The sequence below is a fragment of the Ictalurus furcatus genome, chromosome 25 (genome assembly GCF_023375685.1).
Source record: "Ictalurus furcatus strain D&B chromosome 25, Billie_1.0, whole genome shotgun sequence".
Lineage (NCBI taxonomy): Eukaryota > Metazoa > Chordata > Actinopteri > Siluriformes > Ictaluridae > Ictalurus > Ictalurus furcatus.
In genome coordinates, this window is record NC_071279.1 from 491,167 (window position 1) to 513,527 (window position 22,361).

General features: G+C 43.5%; 1 protein-coding gene across 2 annotated transcripts; it reads left to right on the plus strand.

Annotated features, from left to right (window-relative positions):
- The first annotated feature begins 2,104 nt into the window (after positions 1–2,104).
- On the plus strand, positions 2,105–22,298 carry tnfrsf21 (tumor necrosis factor receptor superfamily, member 21). Of its 2 annotated transcripts, none has more exons than XM_053614350.1 (6): positions 2,105–2,964; positions 5,223–5,841; positions 6,726–7,172; positions 14,186–14,451; positions 16,415–16,628; positions 17,968–22,298. In XM_053614350.1, the coding sequence occupies exons 1-6, from the start codon at positions 2,941–2,943 to the stop codon at positions 18,195–18,197; spliced, it is 1,800 nt and encodes a 599-aa protein (XP_053470325.1). In that variant the 5' UTR covers positions 2,105–2,940; the 3' UTR covers positions 18,198–22,298. The 2 variants fall into 2 exon arrangements, with proteins under 2 accessions (XP_053470325.1, XP_053470326.1); XM_053614351.1 differs by having other exon boundaries at positions 6,729–7,172.
- Positions 22,299–22,361: the final 63 nt, after the last annotated feature.

Sequence of the window (22,361 nt, forward strand, 5' to 3'; positions counted from 1 at the left end):
AAGTGTACACACAGTACACACAGTGTACACAGTACACACAGTACACACAGTGTACACACTGTCTGGAGGTGATCACCAGAGCTGAGAAGATCCTCGGTATGCTGTGGCCGCACATGTTAGTGTACTGGCCATGCCAAAATCCTTATCCACTCTCCTTCTAAACTGTCTCTTTCTCTTCACCCTTTTCTTCCTCAGAGTGCCAAGGCTGGTCCCCAGAGCTGGGCAGGTCTGTTGGGGCTGCAAGGATCCAGGACACTTCCAGGTAGACTGCCCCGTAACGTAGGTCTTGAAAGTTCCATGGCCCTCTAATCTGGGCGTGACATACAGAGTGCTGGTCGGTACTCAAGGAACATAGGGAACAAGCCATGGGGTGTACACCAGGTGGATGTGTACATGCATTGTGTCACATAACATTGAACATAGGGCCAAAAGCATAAAACAGTGGTGACGGGTACTACTTTTTCAAACCCAGTAATTTTGGGAATGGCTTGGCTAAGGTTTGTTCAATTAACAGTGGACTTAGGACTGGGTTGGGAGTGTGTAGCCACAGCAGAAGATGCACTTTCTGGTATGTCACATGACTGTGGCCAGGGCAGGGCAAGCAACAGGGTGGCAGGAGGCCTCCAGGGGATGCGTTCCCACCCTCTTGTGCAACAATACAGGGTTATTGTTTCGTATTAGTCCTCATGGGCACTGTGTCTTACCCTGTCTCTGCAGTGTGCTCTAAAAGTACTGCAAAGGGTGCATTATATTACAGAGATTATGTTCAGCTCATGTTGAACTGGGAGAAGGAAGGTGACCAAAATGGTAATTATAGTCCTTGTCAGATTCCATCCGTCTCATATTCACACGCACTACACTTGTGTGTAAACACTTGTGATCAACAGGATCCCTGAACATGTGAAGAGGATTTATGTGTCCATTTCCATAAATAATGATTGTAATAATTATAACGGTTTGTCAGGTGTCTAAATACTTTTAGCCATATAATGTATAAAAATGTTGTGATAGTTAAGATTATATAGGCATGTTTTATGTGTGGCATAAAGATCCTTCCAACACACTTATAGCACTGCTTGACACTATAGTATACCATTGTAGGAAAGTAATGATTATATTCTCATAGTGGTGTAACGATGCATCCTTACACGATAATTACTATACTGTATGCATCTAATGCAATTGCACTGGTTGAACACTAGAGGTCCCAATCTGTGCAACCCACAGAGTTAAACTATATAGTGTAAAATATAAGTGTGCACTGGGACCAGTAGCTCCACAACACTAGGACCAACATGCATTATACGTTATATGATTACACAACTATGTTACAACAGTTAAAAAGAGCTCTTCAGTAGCTTTCAAATGACACAGCCTCGCACTGCTGCAATCTAAAGTGCCCAACAAAGAGACTGCGGAACATGGGCATTTTAGCCGACTTTGGAGCTCTATTTCCAGTTACTGAGCGGTATTGTGACCTGTATTGTGACTCGAATCGTGAAGCCGGTATTGTGACTCGAATCGTGAAGCCGGTATTGTGAATCGAATCGTGAAGCCGGTATTGTGAATCGAATCGTGAAGCCGGTATTGTGAATCGAATCACGAAGCCGGTATTGTGAATCGAATCGTGAAGCCGGTATTGTGAATAGAATCGTGAAGCCGGTATTGTGAATCGAATCACGAAGCCGGTATTGTGAATCGAATCACGAAGCCGGTATTGTGAATCGAATCGTGAAGCCGGTATTGTGACTCGAATCGTGAAGCCGGTATTGTGAATAGAATCGTGAAGCCGGTATTGTGAATAGAATCGTGAAGCCGGTATTGTGAATCGAATCACGAAGCCGGTATTGTGAATCGAATCGTGAAGCCGGTATTGTGAATCGAATCGTGAAGCCGGTATTGTGAATCGAATCGTGAAGCCGGTATTGTGAATCGAATCGTGAAGCCGGTATTGTGAATAGAATCATAAAGCTGGTATTGTGAATCGAATCACGAAGCTGGTATTGTGAATCGAATCACGAAGCCGGTATTGTGAATCGAATCGTGAAGCCGGTATTGTGAATCGAATCATGAAGCCGGTATTGTGAATCGAATCGTGAAACCGGTATTGTGAATAGAATCATAAAGCTGGTATTGTGAATCGAATCGTGAAGCTGGTATTGTGAATCGAATCACAAAGCTGGTATTGTGAATCGAATCATGAAGCCGGTGCCAGGACTGTATCATTACACCCCTAATATTGCGGATGGGTTCCCTTTCGAGTCTGTTTCGTGGATAGATTTCTTCCTCATGTCCTCTCAGGGAGTTTTTTCCTTGCTCATTGTAGGGATAAATCGATATCTCTATCCAGACACGGATATTCTGTAAAGCTGCTTTGTGACAGTGTTAAAGCGCTGTATAAATGCAGTTGAACGGCAGTGTGGACCGGTTCGGTTCGGTTCGGTGTAGTGCGCTGTTGTTGTGAGATGAGGAGCCGTTTGTAAATAAAGCGCCGGTTTCCCAAGAGCTCGTGTTGCGTTTCGGTGGTGACGTGTGTCTCCAGAGCCCACCCGCTTTGCGACACTGCACAGCACAACAACACGGAGCCGGGGCGAGACCGAGCCAAGGAGGCACCCGTCGCCCAAATCCATCATCGCTATGGGAATTACAGCACCAGCGCAAAGCGAAAGGCTTCTGACGGTTCCCAGCTCGTCCATCTCCCTCAGACTCAGTATAAAAAGGGGAATGGAGTTACTAGCACTTGCCAGAAACTGTCTAGTCAGGAAGCGGTGCATAATGCAGAGCTCGTGCTGATCCTGAGGTGATCCTCCTTCATTAGGGAAAGGTCTCTCTCTCTCTCTCTCTCTCTCTGGACCTGGCCATATTCTCCTCAGAACTGTTGGAGTCTACGGAGCTAAAACAAGAACAACAAACAAACAAACAAACAAACAAAAGACAACAATGTCCATCACTTGGACGCTAACGGTGAGTAACGGGAGTCTTTTCTCTTTCCATCCTGAACATTTAAAGGGACCTGCTTTCAGAGCTGTACACAGGGCAGGATTACTGGAATACACTGAATCACATATTATACCGGTTTAAAAACAAATCCAGATGTGCAGAGAGACTCAGCAATGACGTGGAGTTTCACTTGTTTGTGCATGTGATGCTGCAGTGTTTGTGTTTATCTGAGCATATTACATACATTATATCTGCTATAACAGGTGTGATGTTTAACCTGCTCCTGATTCCTGATGTCCTGCTTCCACTGGGCCTTCATATAATCCCGGGATTAACACCTCCACATCATCACTTATTTAACATTCCAATGATACCAGTGCTGTAAAAGTCATTTTCATTGTCATATTGTCAGTGCCAGTACCAGTACCAGAGGACGAACCTAGACTACAACAAGCACATCGGAGTATAATCATATATATATATATATATACAGTGCTTCTGTGTTTGTGTATCTCATACTAAATAGTTTGATGAACTATTTAGGTAATAGTTACTAATTAGTACCTATTAATTATTAGTTACTAATTCCCCAAATCTGAGTCTGCATTGATAATGGGGTTCAGCTGGACTAGACACAACCAGACCTGATTACTGCAAACCCTGTTCAATCACATCTACACTTAAATAGAACTTTATAATCAACATGAAGTTGGTTAAAAGATCTTACCCAGTAACACACTATGCCAAAGCTGAAAGAGATTCCAGAAATGATGAGGAAGAAGGTGACTGAAGTACATCAGTCTGGGAAGGGTTACAAAGTTATTTCAAAGGTTCTGGGACTCCAAAGAACCACAGTGAGAGCCGTTATCTCCAAATGGAAAAACACAGCACGGTAGTGAACCTTCCCAGAAGTGTCCGACCTTCCAAAATTCCTCCAAGAGCACAGCGACGACTCATCCAGGAAGTCACAAAAGAGCCAAGGACAACATCAAAGGACCTACAGGCCACTCTTACATCAATAAAGGTCACTGTTCATGACTCCACTATCAGAAAGACACTGGGGGAAAACGGCTCCATGGAAGAGTGGCGAGGTGAAAACCACTGCTAACCCAGAAGAACATTAAGACTCGTCTGAATTTCACCAAAACACACCTTGATGATCCTCAAACCTTTTGGGAGAATGTTCTGTGGACTGATGAGGTGAAAGTGGAACTGTTTGGAAGACAGGGTCCTGTTACATCTGGAATAAACCAAACACCGAATTACACAAAAAGATCATCATACCTACGGTCAAGCATGGTGGAGGCAGTGTGATGGTGTGGGGATGCTCTGCTGCTTCAGGGTCTGGGCAACTTGCAGTAATTGAGGGAAACACGAATTCTGCTCTCTAGCAGAAAATCCTAAAGGAGAATGTCCGGTCTTCAGTCTGTAAGTTGAAACTCGAGCGTGACTGGATTAGACAACGATCCGAAGTGTAGGAGTAAGTCCTAGTCCTAGAAGTACGTGGAAGACTGATCTCAGTTATCAGAAGCTGTTACTTGGTTGTGGTTTCTGCTGCTAAAGGTGGCTGGAATCTGCCAGCAGAGACAGTAAGGCAGTGACTTTTGCCTTGCAGCACTGCAGCTGAAGGAAAGCAAACACATACACAGCACTATCTCTCGACCGGCCTGAAGATGTGATGCGTCATTCAGTAGACCACACTATATATATATGCAATACTCTGAGCATAGAATTTTCTCAGTATGAAAATCATCATCATCATGTTTTCATTGATTTACAGTGTTGTATTACGTTAAGGTATGGAGAGTTTACGTACGTATACAGTAACATGAATAACGTCCGGTCTCAGCAATACCTGGATGAAACTCCAGCTGTTAGATTTTAGATGTCAGTGGCCTGCCATATATAGTAATATAAGCATTATACAGATTTGCACACATCCCGTAGTCCCGTTTCCTACAGCTACACCCAGCGACACAGCTGTTTTAACCTCTGTATTGCTGTTAAGAGTTCATCTTTGACACAAATTCAGCATTTAGTACTTTAAAAAGCGATCGATTTGAATAAATCACGTGACGTAAGAGCGACGCGATGACGGTTTTTTTGCCTTTCAGCGTGGAATGTTTTCAGCCTCTCACAAATAAAAAGTTTATTGTTATTTGTTTTAACCTGTAATGTCCACGGTAGGCGTTTGCAGGATGAAGAACGCTGAACTACAGTCTTGTGTCTGTTTAGTGATGATTTAATCCAACTGATAGTGTCCATATTTTGTCTTTCTTTAGCTTCTCTATACTCTGCTTGGTGACATCTTGGTCCAGGCTTTAACCTCCAGCTCCGGCACAGAGGGCTCTCTATCCTCCCGTCACTATCGCCACATCGACCCTGCCACCGGTAGCCAGCTTATGTGCGACAAGTGTCCAGCGGGCACGTACGTGTCGTCTCACTGTACCAATAGCACTGTGCGAGAGTGCACCGAGTGCCCAGGAGGCACATTCACACGGGGTGAGAACGGTGTTCAGCAGTGCCACCGCTGCCGAAGTCACTGCCAAGCTCCTTTAGTCGAGAAATCTCCTTGCACAGCTACTACGGACCGCACGTGTGTGTGCCCGCCTGGCACTTCCGCCGAGCACGTGGAGTGCCTCCACCACCCTCTGTGCCTGCCTGGTTGGGGTGTGCGGAAGCAGGGGAGCAAGTTAGAGGACGTGCGCTGCCGCAGATGTCCGCGTGGCACCTTCTCTAACGTGCCGTCACGTGTGCTGAGGTGCCGAACGCACACCGACTGCCAGGCGCTAGGAATGCTGCTGTTGCTCGACGGCACCGACAAGACGGACAGTGTGTGTGGAACCTCGTCGCTAGGCCCGGTCTCGTCATCCTCACGCAGCAGCGACCCTGCACTCGGAGGTAAGAACGCACAGCGGTAGTCCGCCTAGCACTGATATCCGACTGCCTCGGTATCTGTTCCCACAAATCCCTCAGCACACTTTCCTTTTCTCAGGAACCTTTAAACCATTCAGATATCCACTTGTTTATTAAAGCGCCGAACGAGAGGCATGTGTATCATCAGCAAAGGTGACGGAACGTGTGACCCGTATCATTTAGGAGCTTTTGTTATTCTAATCCGTAACAGACCCCACCCTAGAGTTCTGAAAAGCCGTGCTCTTGACATGGCATACACGGACGGTGTAAAGACCTGTACCGTTTTATAAGTCCGGTAGAAATGACTAGCGCTTCACCTCCACTGCGCTCGTCTTACCTCGGACATGGGAAGTTTCCGCGGCTTTCCTTTTTTTCGACGCGTTTGAGTACAGCTCATTTGAATATGTGGACAGATCCCCCCCCACCCACCCACCCACCCACACCCCCTCATAAAGATCATCACGTTTTCTAGGGGATTCGCATTTCCAGGCTGCTTCAGTCCATGTTACAGAAATCATGGAGGTGATTTTTTCTGGGAATATCTGTGGAGAAGAGACTCCGTGAAAACGAAGAAAAGAAGACAAACACGACTCCGCTTTCAAATGCCTGAACATTTTTAGGCTACTTTCAGGTCTTTTTGTGTGGTTTTTGAGATGTAGTTGGGGTGGAAATTTCGCCGAGACCTGGGAACCCCGCTCATCAGTGGAAGCTTAGCTGTGTTTAATTTTGTTCCATATTACTACACAGCTTTTGGTTCGTTATACGCTGCTGAGAGTCTGCATGGATCACAGACCCTGTCATTACGTTTCAGTGATTGTTCTCTCTCTCTCTCTCTCTCTCTCTCTCTTTCTCTGTCTCTCACCCATTAGCAGCAGCTGCAGAATTAACAACTCCACAGACTACCCTAGTCATGTCGGACATTCTGACCCCCACAAGCCCCTCGGATGAAGCAGTAGTCCTGAATTCTCCCACACCGGATCCCGTGCCATCATGGAATCTCCTGCCGGCGAATCAGCGAGCTCTATCGGAAAAGAAGAACCAGGGTTTGTCCTACAGACCCATCAGGAGAGGCTCGCCTCGGCCAAGCATGCACAAGCACTTTGACATCAACGAGCACCTGCCCTGGATGATCGTGCTGCTCCTGTTGCTGTTTCTCGTGGTGATTGTGGTGTGCAGTGTTAAACGCAGCTCACGGCTGCTAAAGAAAGGGCCCAGGCAGGACCCCAGCAGCATCATGGAGAAAGCCATTCACACCAAGCCCAGCTCTCCTGCCGGGAACAGCAAGGAGAAGTGGATCTACTACTCCAACTGCCAGGGTGAGATCCCAAGTGTTATAACTCTCGCACTATAGTCGGTGAATATATTCCATTCTATTAAAGAACAAGTCATAAAATAAACATCTAACACACCATTTCGATATAAAATAGGAATAATAGAGTTATTAAGGCCTTTTTACATTGTACTGTATATTCTTTTTAGTTTTGAAAAAGAATTTGTGAAAAGTTCTGACTGCAAATAAGAGGCACGTCTACTTCCAGCGTCGGAACTCGCTCTTAGGTTGAGAAGAGTGTGAAGAACGCGATAATATAGTTGGACATACTGTAAAATCATTCCAGACTGAATAGTAGTTCATGAATATGCAGTATGTTTCCAATCGGGGTCACAAACAACACATTTTCTTAGTTTTATTTATTTATTTATTTATCTATTTATTTACTAAGATCATATTTGCCACGTAGGATTTATTATATCAGGAGATCCCAAACTAGAGGTCGTGACCCTATATGGTTTACAAATAGGATCGCAAGAGAAACGTACTCCGTCTTTACTGTCGTTCATTTATTTCACAAAGGAATATTCTAAATATGGAATACGGAGGTCGTGCGCTAATATTTTTAAACGTTACTTGGAGTCCGATTCAGAAAATCCACATTTGAATGACTTTTCACGATCCTGACTAATGTTCTCATGTCACCTTGGAACCTGCTGAGAGGTCTGTTTCGCTTGTCCTAGATTATTAATAATTCTAGATAGTTCTGGAGCACTATGGCTGACGTCACATCATCCAGGTGGTGCAGCACACTGGTGGTTGAGGAGATATCCGCACCCCCAACCCCTCCTCCTCCATGCTAGGTAAAAGTGCTTTAAGTGTCTAGAAAAGCACTATATAAATATAAATGTTACTAACAGTGTGTTTAATCATCACAGGGGTGTTTTTGGCTCTGACGGATGTACAGTGCTGTGAAAAAGTATTTCCCCCCATCCTGATTTCTTCTGTGTTTGTGTATATCTCATAATAAATAGTTTCAGAAATTACAATAAAATCTAAAAGATAAAAAGATAAAACAAAGGCAGTCTGAGTAAACACACAATACAGTTTTTAAATAATGATGATGTTATTTATTGAGCTAAAAAAGTTCTCCAATACCAACTGGGCCTGTGTGAAAATGTATTTGCCCCAAAGAACCACAGTGAGAGCCGTTATCTCCAAATGGAAAAACTCGGCACAGTAGTGAACCTTCCCAGAAATGTCCGACTTTCTGAAATTCCTCCAAGAGCACAGCGACGACTCATCCAGGAAGTCCCAAAAGAGCCGAGGACAACATCAGAAGACCTACAGGTCACTCTTACATCAATAAAGGCCACTGTTCATGACTCCACTATCAGAAAGACACTGGGGGAAAACGGCTCCATGGAAGAGTGGTGAAGTGAAAACCACTGCTAACCCAGAAGAACATTAAGACTCGACTGAATTTCATCAAAACACACCTTGATGAGCCTCAAACCTTTTGGGAGAATGTTCTGTGGACTGATGAGGTGAAAGTGGAACAGTTTGGAAGACAGGAGTCCCGTTACATCTGGAGTAAACCAAACACCGAATTACACAAAAAGATCATCATACCTACGGTCAAGCATGGTGGAGGCAGTGTGATGGTGTGGGGATGCTCTGCTGCTTCAGGGTCTGGGCAACTTGCAGTAATTGAGGGAAACATGAATTCTGCTCTCTAGCAGAAAATCCTAAAGGAGAATGTCAGTAATTTGAAACTCTGGATTATGCAGCAAGACAACGCGTAGGAGTAAGTGAAATACTGATCTCCAGTTATCAGAAGTGGCACAACCAGATTTGAAGTTTAAGGGGGCAATTCGTTTTTCACACGGATGATAGGTGTTAGATAACCATATCGTGTGTTTACTCATGTTACCTTTGTCTTATGTTGTATTTCGTTTGAAGATCTGAATCAGTTAGGATGGAGGCAAATACTTTTTACATAAGATACACTGTCACAGAACAATGTCACTGGTTCTGAAACTGGTTTATACTCACTGACCAACCCATCACATACAGCTCTCTATTAAATGTTTTTATTGTTATTTTTTTTATTTGTTGGTTTCTCATGTTCTGCATGCTGGTAAGGAGATACCCGGATCATCTCCTCTGCCTTGTGTGTCTCCTATTTCTTCACAAGCACACAAACATAGATGGAGATGGAGATATCAAGTTGGCTCTGTAGTAGTTTTTACGAAATTAATTCCCACACATTGACTCTCTCTCTCTCTCTCTCTCTCTCTCTCTCTCTCTCTCTTCTGTCGCTCTCTTCTGTCTCCTATTTATTGTACTGTTTGTCCTCTCACATAGTCACTTTTTGTTTTTTCTTTCTTTTTTCCCCTTACTCACTCCCTCTTTCTGCTCATGACTCGTATTTCCTGTTCTTTCTTGCACATGTTTTTGTCCGTTGGCGTCTTTCTTTTGTCTTTCACTTGTTTTTATGTTGGTTTTCAGTTTCTCTGTGTGTCATTTCTTTCCGGTAAACGGTGAGTGTATGGGGGAACGCTGCCGGGTTACACTAGTGGGACCACTGCAACACCGAGCAGTGACTGATGTAAGCTTAAGCCGTGTGTGTGTATGTGCGTGCACTCCAGATCCAACCACAAGCAGTTTAAACCAGATTATTCCAGTTCCCTGTTTGGTGAGTGGGTTTATCATTGCAGTACTGAAGCATAGTGGGACGAGACAAAGGAGGTTGTGTTACAGGAGGTGCCCGGGTTCAGGGTTTCCCACCATATTCTCTGTTAAAGGCCTCTTTACGTCTTGTACACATGCTGAATTACTGTACATGAAAAGCAAGCAGACATTTCAAATAGAAAACGTCAAATAAAAATGTACAATAGACAAGTTGCATAAGTGTGCGCACCCCTTCACTAATACAGTCCCCTCTGAAAGGATGGGGAGGATATTTACATCTACTATTACTTGTACATTGGCAGACCAGACCATTTTTATGTGAGCAAAAGTATTGAAACAGCTAGACTTAAAGTAAATGAAAGTAAAGAACACTTGATATTTGGTTGCTGGGGATAACTGCATCAAGCTGGTGACCCACTGGCAATTGGTGGTTTCTTCTATTGTGTTGCTTTTACCGTCACCTCTGTCAGTTGTTGTTGTTGTTGTTGTTTGTTTCTTTGTTGTATGTAAACTTCTGAATTCATTCTGCTGCTCCCATCATGAGTTCCATCATCAATAAAGATTAGTGAGAATGTTCCAGAAGCAGCCATGCAAGCCCAAGCCATGACGCTACCTCCACCATGTTCCACACATGAGCTTGTATGTTCTGGATCATGAGCAGATCCTTTCTTTCTCCACACTTTGGCCTTTCCATCACTTTGGTAGAGATTCATCTTGGTTCCAGAACTTTTGTGGATCATCTCTGTATTTCTTTGTGAATTCCAGTCTGGATTTCTGATTCTTACTGCTGATGAGTGGTTTGCATCTTGTGGTACGGTCTCTATATTTCTGCTCTCGAAGTCTTCGAACGGTGGATGGTGAGACCTTCACCCTGCCCTGTGGAGGTTGTTGGTGATGTCACTGACTGTTGTTTTTGGGATTTTCTTCACAGTTCTCACAGTGTTTCTGTCATCAGATGTTGTTTTCCTTGGCCGACCCGTTCGGTGTCTGTTGCTCAGTACACCCGCGGTTTCTTACTTTTTCAGGACGTTCCATTGTTGTATTGGCTATACCCAATGTTTGTGCAGCGTCTCTGATTGATTTCAGTCTTTTCTCAGCTTCAAACTGGTTTGCTTTTCTCCCATAGACTGCTCTCTGGGCTTCATGTTGGTTTATCCTTTTTAAGAACAAATGCAGTGTTCACAGGCGAAACCCAGGGCTCAAACCAAGAGTAGACGTTTAGAGCTATTAACCACTTAAACCGTTCCGTGGTACATCTAATGTTTTGGAAATTCTTTTCAAGCCCCCTCCTGATCAATACCTTTCAACAGTGAGACCCTGGGTTAAGGTTAGGGTTGGGTTAGGGTTAGGGCTTCGCCAGCTCTTTGTGGACCATGCCTTCAGCAGTCGGATGAAACCAAGATGTCAAGAGAATGCTAAAGAAACACACGATCTTTATTTGGGGTGAATCAGAATTACTTCATTGATGTAATGACTGGTGCATTTACTTTTGAACATGTGATTGGTTCATTCTGAACACAGTCCCTTTATAAAAGGGTGTGCAAACTTGTGCAACCAGATTATTGTGGCTTATTAATCATTTTTTTCCTTTTTTTTACCCCCTCATTAAAACATTCTATTCTATTCTATTTGTTTTCCACTTGAATAGACCATGTTAAAGGTGGAAAAATCCTGCAGTTTTAAGAGGGGTGTGCAGACTTTTTAGCTCCACTATATGTCAGTGAGCATCTCCATGGCACCTTCCTTGTAAGTGATACCTTACTTGAAAAATAAATATATGAAACATCAATTGCTGGCAAACTAGCATCATGGGCAAAAAAAGTAGTTTGAATAAGTTACTGGTTATACTGGTTAAATGGTTACACTGAATATACTGTACGGCTACGGTGAATCACAGCCGCGCCAATATTCAGTACAATTGCGTGATATCGCTTTTACACAGCGTTTCTATAAACAAGAAATTAATATTGAGTAAGTGATATTTCGCACACAGTATGGCCAAATTTTCTGTTTTATTTTTGCTCCGCTAGCAGAAAAGAAGCCGCACTCACGTTATAGCATGTCGGCTAATCGGCTAGCTATCTCACGCTGAGTTGTACATTCCCTTTAGCACCGCTTCTTCCTTTTCATCTGCATCATGATGATGACGATGCTTTCATATTTAAAGTCAGAAGTTCTATTCCGATTCGCGGCCCACGTGCCTCCACATGCTGTCATCGGGGTGTGAGTGAACGGGTGAGACGCAGTGTAAAGCGCTTTGTAGGGCCGCTAAGGTTAAAAGGCGCTATATAAGTGCAGACCATTTGCCATGTCCTCTGTTGATGTCACTAACTCTACTGTAGTAACCATTTTGAATTAAGGAGTGGTGCGAAGTGACACACACACACATACACACACACACACACACACACACACACAGAAATGTTCCAGTGCAGCTCAACCAATCACACTAGTGGACTCCATCCAACCAACCAGCAGGGCACAATTGCACACACAACAGACTATTTAGAGATGCCAATCAGCCTACAACGCATGTCCTTGGACTGAGGGAGGAAACCGGAGTACCTGGAAGAACCCCCCGAAGCATGGGGAGAACATGCAAACTCCGCACACACGGGGCAGAGTTGGGAATCGAACCTCCAAATCTGGAGGTGCGAGGCAAACGTACTAAGCCACCGTGCGCCCCCGGAACTAACCGTCATACCTGTAACCGTATAATACAGAATATTATTTTAAAAATCAAATGATGACCGCCTTTAACGTAAACAATGTCTTCGAACACCTTCACAAAACACAAACACATTCTGAAGCGCTTTTTACTGCCATGTTTTTCATCCCGTGTACCTTTTTTAAACTTGAATTTCATTGTCTCTAAACTCCAAAGACATTTTATGGCGTTTTACTTCCTAAAACAAGCAAACCATTTACGGTGCACCCCAGATAGGGTAATTTCCTCTGACCATGTGAGCATGTGGTTGAGGAGAAGGAAAAAAAAACTTCACGCAACAGTTTGATGCCCTGAATACATCCCCATAAGTTAGTGACTTAATTCATTCAATGTGTTTAATTGGTAAGGCCTGCAGGCGTTGGTGTATATTTACTAGAGTAGTTAAAATGTTGGCAACAGAGGGCTTTGTGGGTAACATATAAACTGAAAAGAGTGATCTTTAGAAATAATGAATACTTTCATTGGAGACTCGGCGGTGCCTTAAACAGCATCTCAAAGCCCACTTTATCTCAGATCAAAGGGGAGTAAACCACCTGTGTGTGCCCTACATTACAACGTCCTCCATAGGTGTTGTCTATAAAAGCCCACTGCTCAGAAGCCTGGTTGGCTGAGCACTTTTTATACGAGGTGATCGTAAAGTTTACGGGTGAGCTTAAGTCAGGCAGCATGTGTGGTAGAGTCGGGGCGCTCTGGAAGGAAAAGCGGTAGAAGCCCTCTAGAGTAACTCGAGAGTGAGGTTGTTATTTGTGAATTATCCCATTCATCTCGTCCGCCGAGTCCAGAACCGTTCTTACTCAACTTTCATCGTGAAAAGTGCACAGAACTAGTACTTATTCAGAGCAGTGGTTGAAAATGCATGCATGTAGAAAATCTCGGTGGGGGGTTTGGGGAAGACCAGAATATTGACGATGCTGCAATTCTGCTAACAAAATAAGGTGACATGAGTGTAGGTTTTATTAGAGTGATGTTGTGCCAAAGTCTTTCAAATCCATAACAGAGACTCTATGAAGCATGCAGGGGGAAGTCCCAGCTCATGTTTAGGGTTTCTTTGTTTCACAGCCAAGCTAAGACCTGTTGCAGCTGGTTTAGCTGCCTCGTTAGAATTCCCAAACAAACAAACAAACAAACAAACAACAACTTACAGCCTCGTTCAAGCTAGCTAGTGCTGCATTGCTCACCACCTGAAGACATAAAAATGAAACGAGTCTGCAAACACCATGTGGTCTATATTAAACATCATAAACGAGTCATCATAAACGAGTCACGCTCCTCATCAGCCTTAAAGGACGCTTGTTGATTGCACTTGTTGACTGGCGTATGCAGGACACGAAAAATAATCAGTCGACAGAATGTTTAGACGTCTCGTCTGTGTATCGTAGACTGTGTCAGGTCAGAGGAAAACAGCCACTAAAGCCCCTGAGCTTGGATACGGTTTCCTCTTCTTTCGTTGTAGTGGTCTTCGGTATATTTCGGCGTAGGTAGCACTAATAAAGAATGTAGTTTGAGAGGTAATCATTTGCTGATAATTTGGCTGTGGGTCTTTTCAACATGACCAGTTGGATTACTCCTGTGGGACACTTTAATAATAATAATAATAATAATAAACACAGTTTTAAAAAGCTGTCTCTCATTCACAGGTGTTGATATTCTAAAATTGGTGGCAGCCCAGATTGGCAGCCAGTGGATTGACATGTACCAATCCCTGGCTAATGCTAACGAGCGGGAAGTGGCTGCCTTCTCCAAAGGCTACACCGCTGACCATGAGCGGGCATACGCCGCCTTGCAGCACTGGACCATCTGCGATAGTGATGCCAACCTGGCCAAGCTGATAAACGCCCTCCATCATCACCGGCGCATCGATGTGGTCGAGAAGATCCGCGGTGTCATGGAAGACAACCCTCAGGTGGGTGACATGAAACGTCCAGTGTAGCTCCTCCCATGGGTACACGTGATCAACTCGAATACAGCGCGTGTTTACCGAGTAATACGAGTAACATACAAGAACAGCAACCTCACACTTTCTTTTCAGTTCTAACACAAAGCACAGCGCGATTCCTAGCATAGCGTATAGCAGCTGTAAGGTGTCACCTGTAGGTAAACATTCCTACATTTCTAAAGTTTAAGGTGTTTAAATGTGCCATATGCTGTCAGCCTTTATCAGTCTTCGCTAGCATAGTTTGGTTTTAGCACACTTAGCAGTTTTATCGGCCGAATCGGCTTGAAATGAGTAAAAATGTATAGAAATAGGTTTAACGTTTCTTATATTTGGTTTCTCAACCCCACCCCCCCTTTATTCCACCACACACAAAACCCAGGGTAAACCAACATCCTGTGACTGTTCTGGCTCCATCCCACATGGCTACACTACTTTACTTTATATTGTGTCCTGTTCTGTTCGGATAAAGAATCAATCATTAACTTTTCATTTTACAGCTTGAGCCAAAGTGTGCCCCATCTTCCTGTTCCCGGTCTTCATGATAAACCTACTCTGTGCTTTTGACCTTGTATCAAGGTCAGCTGTTGGGGAGAAGAATTCCTGATTCATTTTAAAGTTCCCATTGTACAGTGATTCAACTCATATATCCACCTCTCAGCGCCATTTAATAATCCCTGTATTCCTGTGCTAGATGTCCAAAACGTTATCTATCTATCTATCTATCTGTCTATCTATCAGTCTGTCTGTCTGTCTGTCTATCTGTCTGAAAGTACTGGAACAGCAAGGCCAATTCTTTTGTTTTCGGTACAAACTGAATACATTTGGTTTCGAGATCAAAAGACGAACTGTAGATCAGAATCACAAGTTAGAACACGGCATCCTTTGTGGCAGACCACTGGGTTTTTAGGTGAGCAAAAGTAATGGGACAGTTAGTAAATGGACCAGTGTAATGTCCAGTGGAGATCAGTTTTGGTGGTAACCGATTTGTCAAATACGAGTCACTGAAGGAAATGAGACAGTTTGGCAGATGGCACACGTTGACCGCATGACAGTGACGTACTGTATCAGCACGAGTTGTTTTTTAATTTATTTTTCCCCCAGTACTGTGGGCAAAAATCTCACGTTTATCCTACGTGAATGGCGTAGACCATGTGACCTGTGGGCAGTGAATTCCAAGGCTGTGAGTGTGGACAGAATCTCTTTCACTTGCTCGTCGTGCGTCTGTTCTGACGCACAGATGTGCAAAATGTTCAGATTCAACAATGTCATGGAACAATGTGTTCCGGTCTGATGAGACCAAAGTTGAGCATTTTGTCTTAATACTATAAGACGTGTTTGTCTTCAGTTAGAACTGGGGCTTTAATCAGGGTGCAGGGAATAACGAACAGCTCCAAATACCAGTTGATTTTTGGCGCAAAACCTCACGGCTTCTGCTAAAACACTTCAGATGAAGAGGAATTTCACCTTTCCTAATGACGACGACCCAAAGCAAACCCCCAGACCAACGAAGGAACGGCTTCACCAAAACAGCTTTCAATGAGTCCAGACCAGAATCCCAATCAGAAATGTGTGGGCTGACCTGAACAGGGCAATCTGACAGAGTTCAATGCTTTTGCAAGGAAGAATGGCAAAATATTGCCAAGTCAAGACTGAAGATTGAATGCTGGGATAAAATCTAAAGCTGCTTCAACTAAGTATTAGTTTAGGGGTTTGTACTTATTGCACTTATGCAACCAGGTTATTATACACTCCCCCACCTTAAAATACAGTGCATACATCTAAACAGCGTGAGAAGCACGTTTGTTCCATCGATGTGGGAAGTTTTTTTGTTTTTTTCTTTAAGCCCCCTGCCCTCCCTCCCCTACATTGTTAAAATTCCACAATTTACACACCTTTATTACGATGAAATGCTATGTTTGTGCCACTGCAGTTTGATCTGAACCAGTTGACGATGTCTGTGAATGTAAGCCAAGGCGCCAGCCCCAGCCATAAGCCTCTGGATGCACTGGGATTGGTAGTGGAGCACTCTCCACTGGACCGCACCAAAGGCTTCTTCCCTGACGAGTCTGAGCCGCTGCTGCGCTGCGACTCCACCTCCAGCAAAGACTCCGCCCTGAGCCGCACAGGCTCTTTCATTACCAAAGGTAAGTGTACTAGACGAGTTAAATAAAGCCTGCTAAAGAGCTTTGAATGTCACTCTGAAGACATCTAAGGACGTTACAGTTGATTTACGACAGTGTGTCAGAGACTTTCATTGAATCCCGTGTTGGTATCTCTAAAATTAATGCTAACTTAATATGATTTGATGCCGGTGTTTGCACACCCCGATTTGTCTTTGGATGTGAATGTTGTTTGGATTATTCGCTGACGCATCTGTGGGCAGATCGGTGAGCCTCGACCCGTCCTCGCTGTTGAAGGACTCAGCCTTTTCTGGAGGCTCCTTATATTCTATGATTCGACGATCGCCTGACCTGTTTCACATCACCTTCTTATTTCAACTTCTCACATCGCTACGAGTCTTAAATCGCCCCGTCCCAACTTTTTTGGAGCACGTTGCATCCATCAATTTCAAAAACTATGCAGTTGATTACATAAAACATCAAATATCACAACAGACTTGTCTTATCTTATCTAGAGGTCTTTTTGACTTTAAGAATTAAAACACTATTTATCTATCTATCTATCTCTGTATTTATGTATTTATTTATTTTACATGAAAGTGTAGTGAAGGGTTTTTGGATGTTTAAGGGATGTAGTCTTCTACAGCGGTTGTACCTGCAAACCTTTTCGTGAACCTTTTGGGGAAACACTCAGTTCTACACGTAGAGGTATCACAAAAGGAACAAACCGGAAATGAAAACCTTTTTAGTGAGCTAGATGTAGTCTTTTTTTTTCTTCCTAAAAATTTACGTATCATTTTTTCTTTTTCTACCTAGGTAGGATTAAAAAGTTAAAAAAAGTCATCTTAGCAAGTGTACATATCTTGAATATAGTCAAACATATGTAGTATTCACTAATCTGAAGCATTTAATTCTCGGAAGAAGCAAAAAAAATAGTCTGCCAATAGAATAAGAAACGAGTAAAAACATCTAAAAACCAGACTGAAGGATCTTATATTTTGTCAAGGGTGTATAGGGAGGAAAAACACAGACATAGTCGACCCACATATCACGCAAAAGGATCACATAACTGTAGCTTGCAGGTAGGGAACAAGCACATGCAGGATTGCCCTAAAAGTGACCTTGCTTTGATTATGTTTCCCCCTTGTGGATGCTTTGTGCTATTACATGCTCTTTTTTTCAGACATATTCAGCAGTACATCTTTTAGATTGCAAATATTTTATTCATTTTTAGTTCTGTCTGAATCATATTGGAACTTTACTATAATCACATTTAAGATTTATTTAATAATAATAATAATATAAAAAGTTAGTAATAATCGCCAGTGTCAGTTGATCTCTTCCTTTGTATTTTTTCCAACAGAGAAGAAGGACACAGTTTTGCGGCAGGTGCGCCTCGACCCATGCGACCTACAGCCCATTTTCGATGACATGCTGCACATCCTTAACCCAGACGAGCTGCACGTGATCGAGGAGATACCTACGGCCGAGGACAAGCTGGATCGTCTGTTTGAGATCGCCGGAGTCAAGAGCCAAGAGGCCAGCCAGACGCTGCTCGACTCCGTGTACAGCCACTTGCCTGATCTCCTATAGACGCGTCTCTGTTCGTTGCTGCTAACAGACATCGAATGAACAAGACGGAGAGCAAGAGAAGGACAGACAAACAACCGTGCACAATCCGTCACGTCCTTCTGGAAAAGTCACACAAGGGTCGCTAAGCATATTAAAAGCCATGGCTAGCCAAATGTAGCTTTCGTGCGTTGTCCTCGTTACACTTTGGAGCGTCTTTTTTGTTTGTTTGATTATAGTCCTAAATTCATATTGCTGTAACATTCCAGCATCTTTACTAGTCAACAATGTCTGAAACTAATGCACATTAATTGAGTGATTGACACTTTAGTTAGGCTCAAGCTTAGATCCTACAGCATTCTGCCAGAATGTGCTGCAACCCCAATTCAGTACAAGTTGGGACAGTATTGCATAGCTTTTTTGAAAATAATCATTTACTTATTTATAATTGATGGATGCAGCACGTTCCAAAAAAAAGTTGGGACGGGGCGAATTAGGACTCGTAGTGATGTGTGAAGTTGAAATAAGAAGGTGATGTGAAACAGGTGAGGTGATCGTATAATCATAGTATATAAGGAGCCTCCAAAAAAGACAGAGTCCTTCAATAGCGAGGACGGGTCGAGGCTCACCGATCTGCCCACAGATGCGTCAGTGAATAATCCAACACTTTGAGAAGAACATTCCCCAAAAACACATCAGTAGGATTTTGGGCGTTTCACCTTCTATAGCGCACGATATAATTAAAATATTCAAGGAATCCGGTCAAATCTCGGTACGTAAAGGGCGAGGCTGAAAACCGCTTCTGAATGCGCGTGATCTCCGCTCCCTCAGACGTCACTGTCTTACAAACCGTCACGAGTCTGTAATGGAGATCCTGACATGGGCTCGGGAATACTTTGGTAAACCTTTGTCAGTCGACACCATTCGCCGCTGCATCCACATTTACTATGCAAAGCAGAAGTCGTACATCAACACTGTCCAGAAGCTCCGCCCACTTCTCTGGACTCGGGCTCATCTGAGATGGACAGTGGCACAGTGGAATCGTGTTTTGTGGTCCGACGAGTCGACATTTCAAATAGTTTTTGTACAAAACAGCCGTCGTGTTCTCCGGGCCAAAGAGGAAAAGGACCATCCAAGCTGTTATCGGCGTCAGGTCCAAACGCCAGCGTCTGTCATGGTATGGGGGCGTGTCAGTGCCTATGGTATGGGGGCGTGTCAGTGCCCATGGTATGGGGGCGTGTCAGTGCCTATGGTATGGGGGCGTGTCAGTGCCTATGGTATGTGGGCGTGTCAGTGCCCATGGTATGGGGGCGTGTCAGTGCCCATGGTATGGGGGCGTGTCAGTGCCCATGGCATGGGTAACTCACACATCTGTGAGGGCAGCATTAATGCAGAAAGATATGTACACATTTTGGAGCAACATACGCTTCCGTCCAGAGCAGGACAACGCTAAACCACATTCCGCCCGGATTACAAGCGCATGGTTGCGTAAGCAGAGAGTGCGGGTGCGAGCATGGCCTGCTGCAGTCCTGACCCGTCTCCCATTGAGAACGTGTAGCGCATTATGAAGCGCAAAATAAGGCAACGAAGTCCCTGTAGAGTTACACAGCTGAAGAAATGCATAATGGATGAATGGGGAAAATTCCGCTCGCTAAACTTAACCACCTGGTGTCTTCACTCAGCGCCCAAACGCTTAATAAGTGTTATTAAAAGAAAAGCTGATGTTACACAGCGCTAAACAGTCGACTGTCCCAACTTTTTTGGAGTGTGTTGCAGTCATCACATTTGAAATGAGTGTATATTTTCAAAAAGAAATTAAATTCACAAAGTAAAATATCAAATAATGTGTTAATAATGTGTTTTTGATATAGTACAGAGTGAGCTGAATTTTCTAATGAGTCTTTTTGTTTTTTTTTCTTTCCATTTTCCATACTGTCCCAACATTTTCAGAATTGGGGTTGTACCTTAAACCCCGTTTTGTCTCCGCATTTATTATGAATACTGCGATTTGTATAAGAAGGATTTCCAATGTGAATGTATGGGCATTGAACAGCAGCTACCGGCTGCCACGTCACAACCTCACGTGACTAAAGTTATGCACTCTACTTGAATTGGTCTATCAACCTGTGGATACACTTCTCCAGGAAATGAACCACAAACATGCTTGATAGATTAATTAAGAATAGAAGAAGCAACACTTACTCGGCTAACTTGCTGTTTGGAAAGATCCAGGAGGCCAGTTACACCCTACTGAATTCTGACTACAGATAAAAGGAACAGATAAACACGTACACATGCACAGTCCCTGAAAACCTGCCATGTTGTCTGTCTGCGGTCACGCCGGGGGTCTCTACACTGCTACTCCACCGTAACCTTCACGCCTGGTCTGTACACTGTACCACCTGTTAAACTGCAGTATGTCCAGGGTCTGAGTCAAAGCATTCATGGTTAACCCTAACCCCTGATTCTACACCGTTCTCCCACAATGCCGCTGCAGCTGCGTAGAACGAGTTGAATTTAAAGGGTCATGACTGAAGACTTGGACGTTTTTAATATTCTGCTCGAGTTGGTCTCTCGATGTGTAGATGTGCCGATAAACACCAACTGTACGTTGATCCTTTTAATCGAGCCCCCAGTTCAGAAGACGCAGAAGCAATGCTGGGACCTGAAAGTTTATACGCCCATAGAAAGTAGTTTTGTTGATTATATTTCAGTACATATGTCGTATGCGGAATCTTATCTATTAATCTGAATGATCATACCTCCTAACATCTGATGACCTGGTGCACAGGGCTACGTGACCTTCAGGTGACTGTCAAGGTGAAGTACGCTTTGTGGAAGTGTTGAAGACTTCCGCTGGATGATAATCAATGGATAGAAGCGCGAGCATAGTATCAAACGGTGTCAAAAGTACAGTATGAACATCATATTCCAGTCACAGGTTTAAAACATGTAACCAGTATATTTACAGGTATGTAAGACAGGAGATTGATGACTGACCGATTAAAATGAAAACGTTTGTTACTGTATTGTGTTTTATTGTGTGTTCTGCGTCAAACCGAATCCTCATGCTCACTGAAAACGCTTTGAACCCAGGCAGTGTTCACCCAAGCAGCTGGGTGTCGGAGAAGACCACAGGGGTACGGGTATGGGTATCCACCCAATAACCCTTGGAGACCCACGTTTACAGTACACGTCAGTAAACGGACTGGAGTTACTAGACTTTTTGGCTTGCTCTTTGTCTATATTTATTCCTATTGTTTATGGCAGTTAATAAAAACTCTATCTCTCGTACGGAATAGTTTTAGAACTTAAAATTAAATATAACGTAAAACAAAGGTGACCTGAGTAAACACACCAATTCAGTTTTATTTATTTATTTGCTTGTTTGTTTATTTTATTGAAGCAAAAATGGCCCCTTTAAGCTTAAAATCAGCAGCAACAACTGCAACCAAACGTGTCCGATACCTGGAGATCGGACTTTCACGGCGCTGTGGTGGGATTCTGTCTCGCTCTACTTCTTACCAGAAGCCAAAAAGAATGGAGTTTCCACCGTGTTCAGCGTTGACTTTATTTCCGACGTCACACTCCACAGTCGTGGTGAATGGCTCATATGAACGTAGACATACAGCGCTTTAAGTGTTTTGTAGTTTTTTGGGTTTTTTTTTTTTTACCTAGCCTACTACAGTAGGTTTAAATGTTCGGATTTTATCGTGGTGCTTGTATACGGTGTTTTACTATTCTTTTTTTTTTTTTTTTAGAATAATAAAAAAAGCAAGCTCGAGTTGTGCTGATGTCTGTACCTGTTAACACAGGTGTAGAGGTGTGAATTGTTTGACCAGCAGGGGGCTCTCACGCCTCCGTTTTCCCATCAGATAAACCCAGAGTCACAGATAGTGTACACACAGAAACCCAACCCAGTCCGGACTCACCTTTATAACAGACCTGCAGTGATCCCAATAATTCATTTGTTTACACTGTTGTGTGTACGCGTGTGTACTGGTAGAAAGGGTTAAGGAAGATGATTTGTGTTGGACTCCAGTCGCAATAACATCGGTTTTTTTTTCTGTAAAATTTAATAAAAATGACTCATTTTCATAAATGCACCAGATTTTTTGCACCTGTTTTCCCAAGGATTTTTTTTTTAAATAGGTCCCCCGTACCTCCCCTCCCCCCTCCTCCCTCCCC

What these genes read in the sequence shown, in the direction of transcription:
- tnfrsf21 (XM_053614350.1), top strand. Translation starts at nt 2,941, where the DNA reads ATGTCCATCACTTGGACGCTAACG. An exon ending in CAGCGACCCTGCACTCGGAG is followed by an intron (nt 5,842 to 6,725) that starts GTAAGAACGCAC and finishes CTCACCCATTAG; the next exon opens with CAGCAGCTGCAGAATTAACA. An exon ending in AGGCTCTTTCATTACCAAAG is followed by an intron (nt 16,629 to 17,967) that starts GTAAGTGTACTA and finishes TTTTTCCAACAG; the next exon opens with AGAAGAAGGACACAGTTTTG.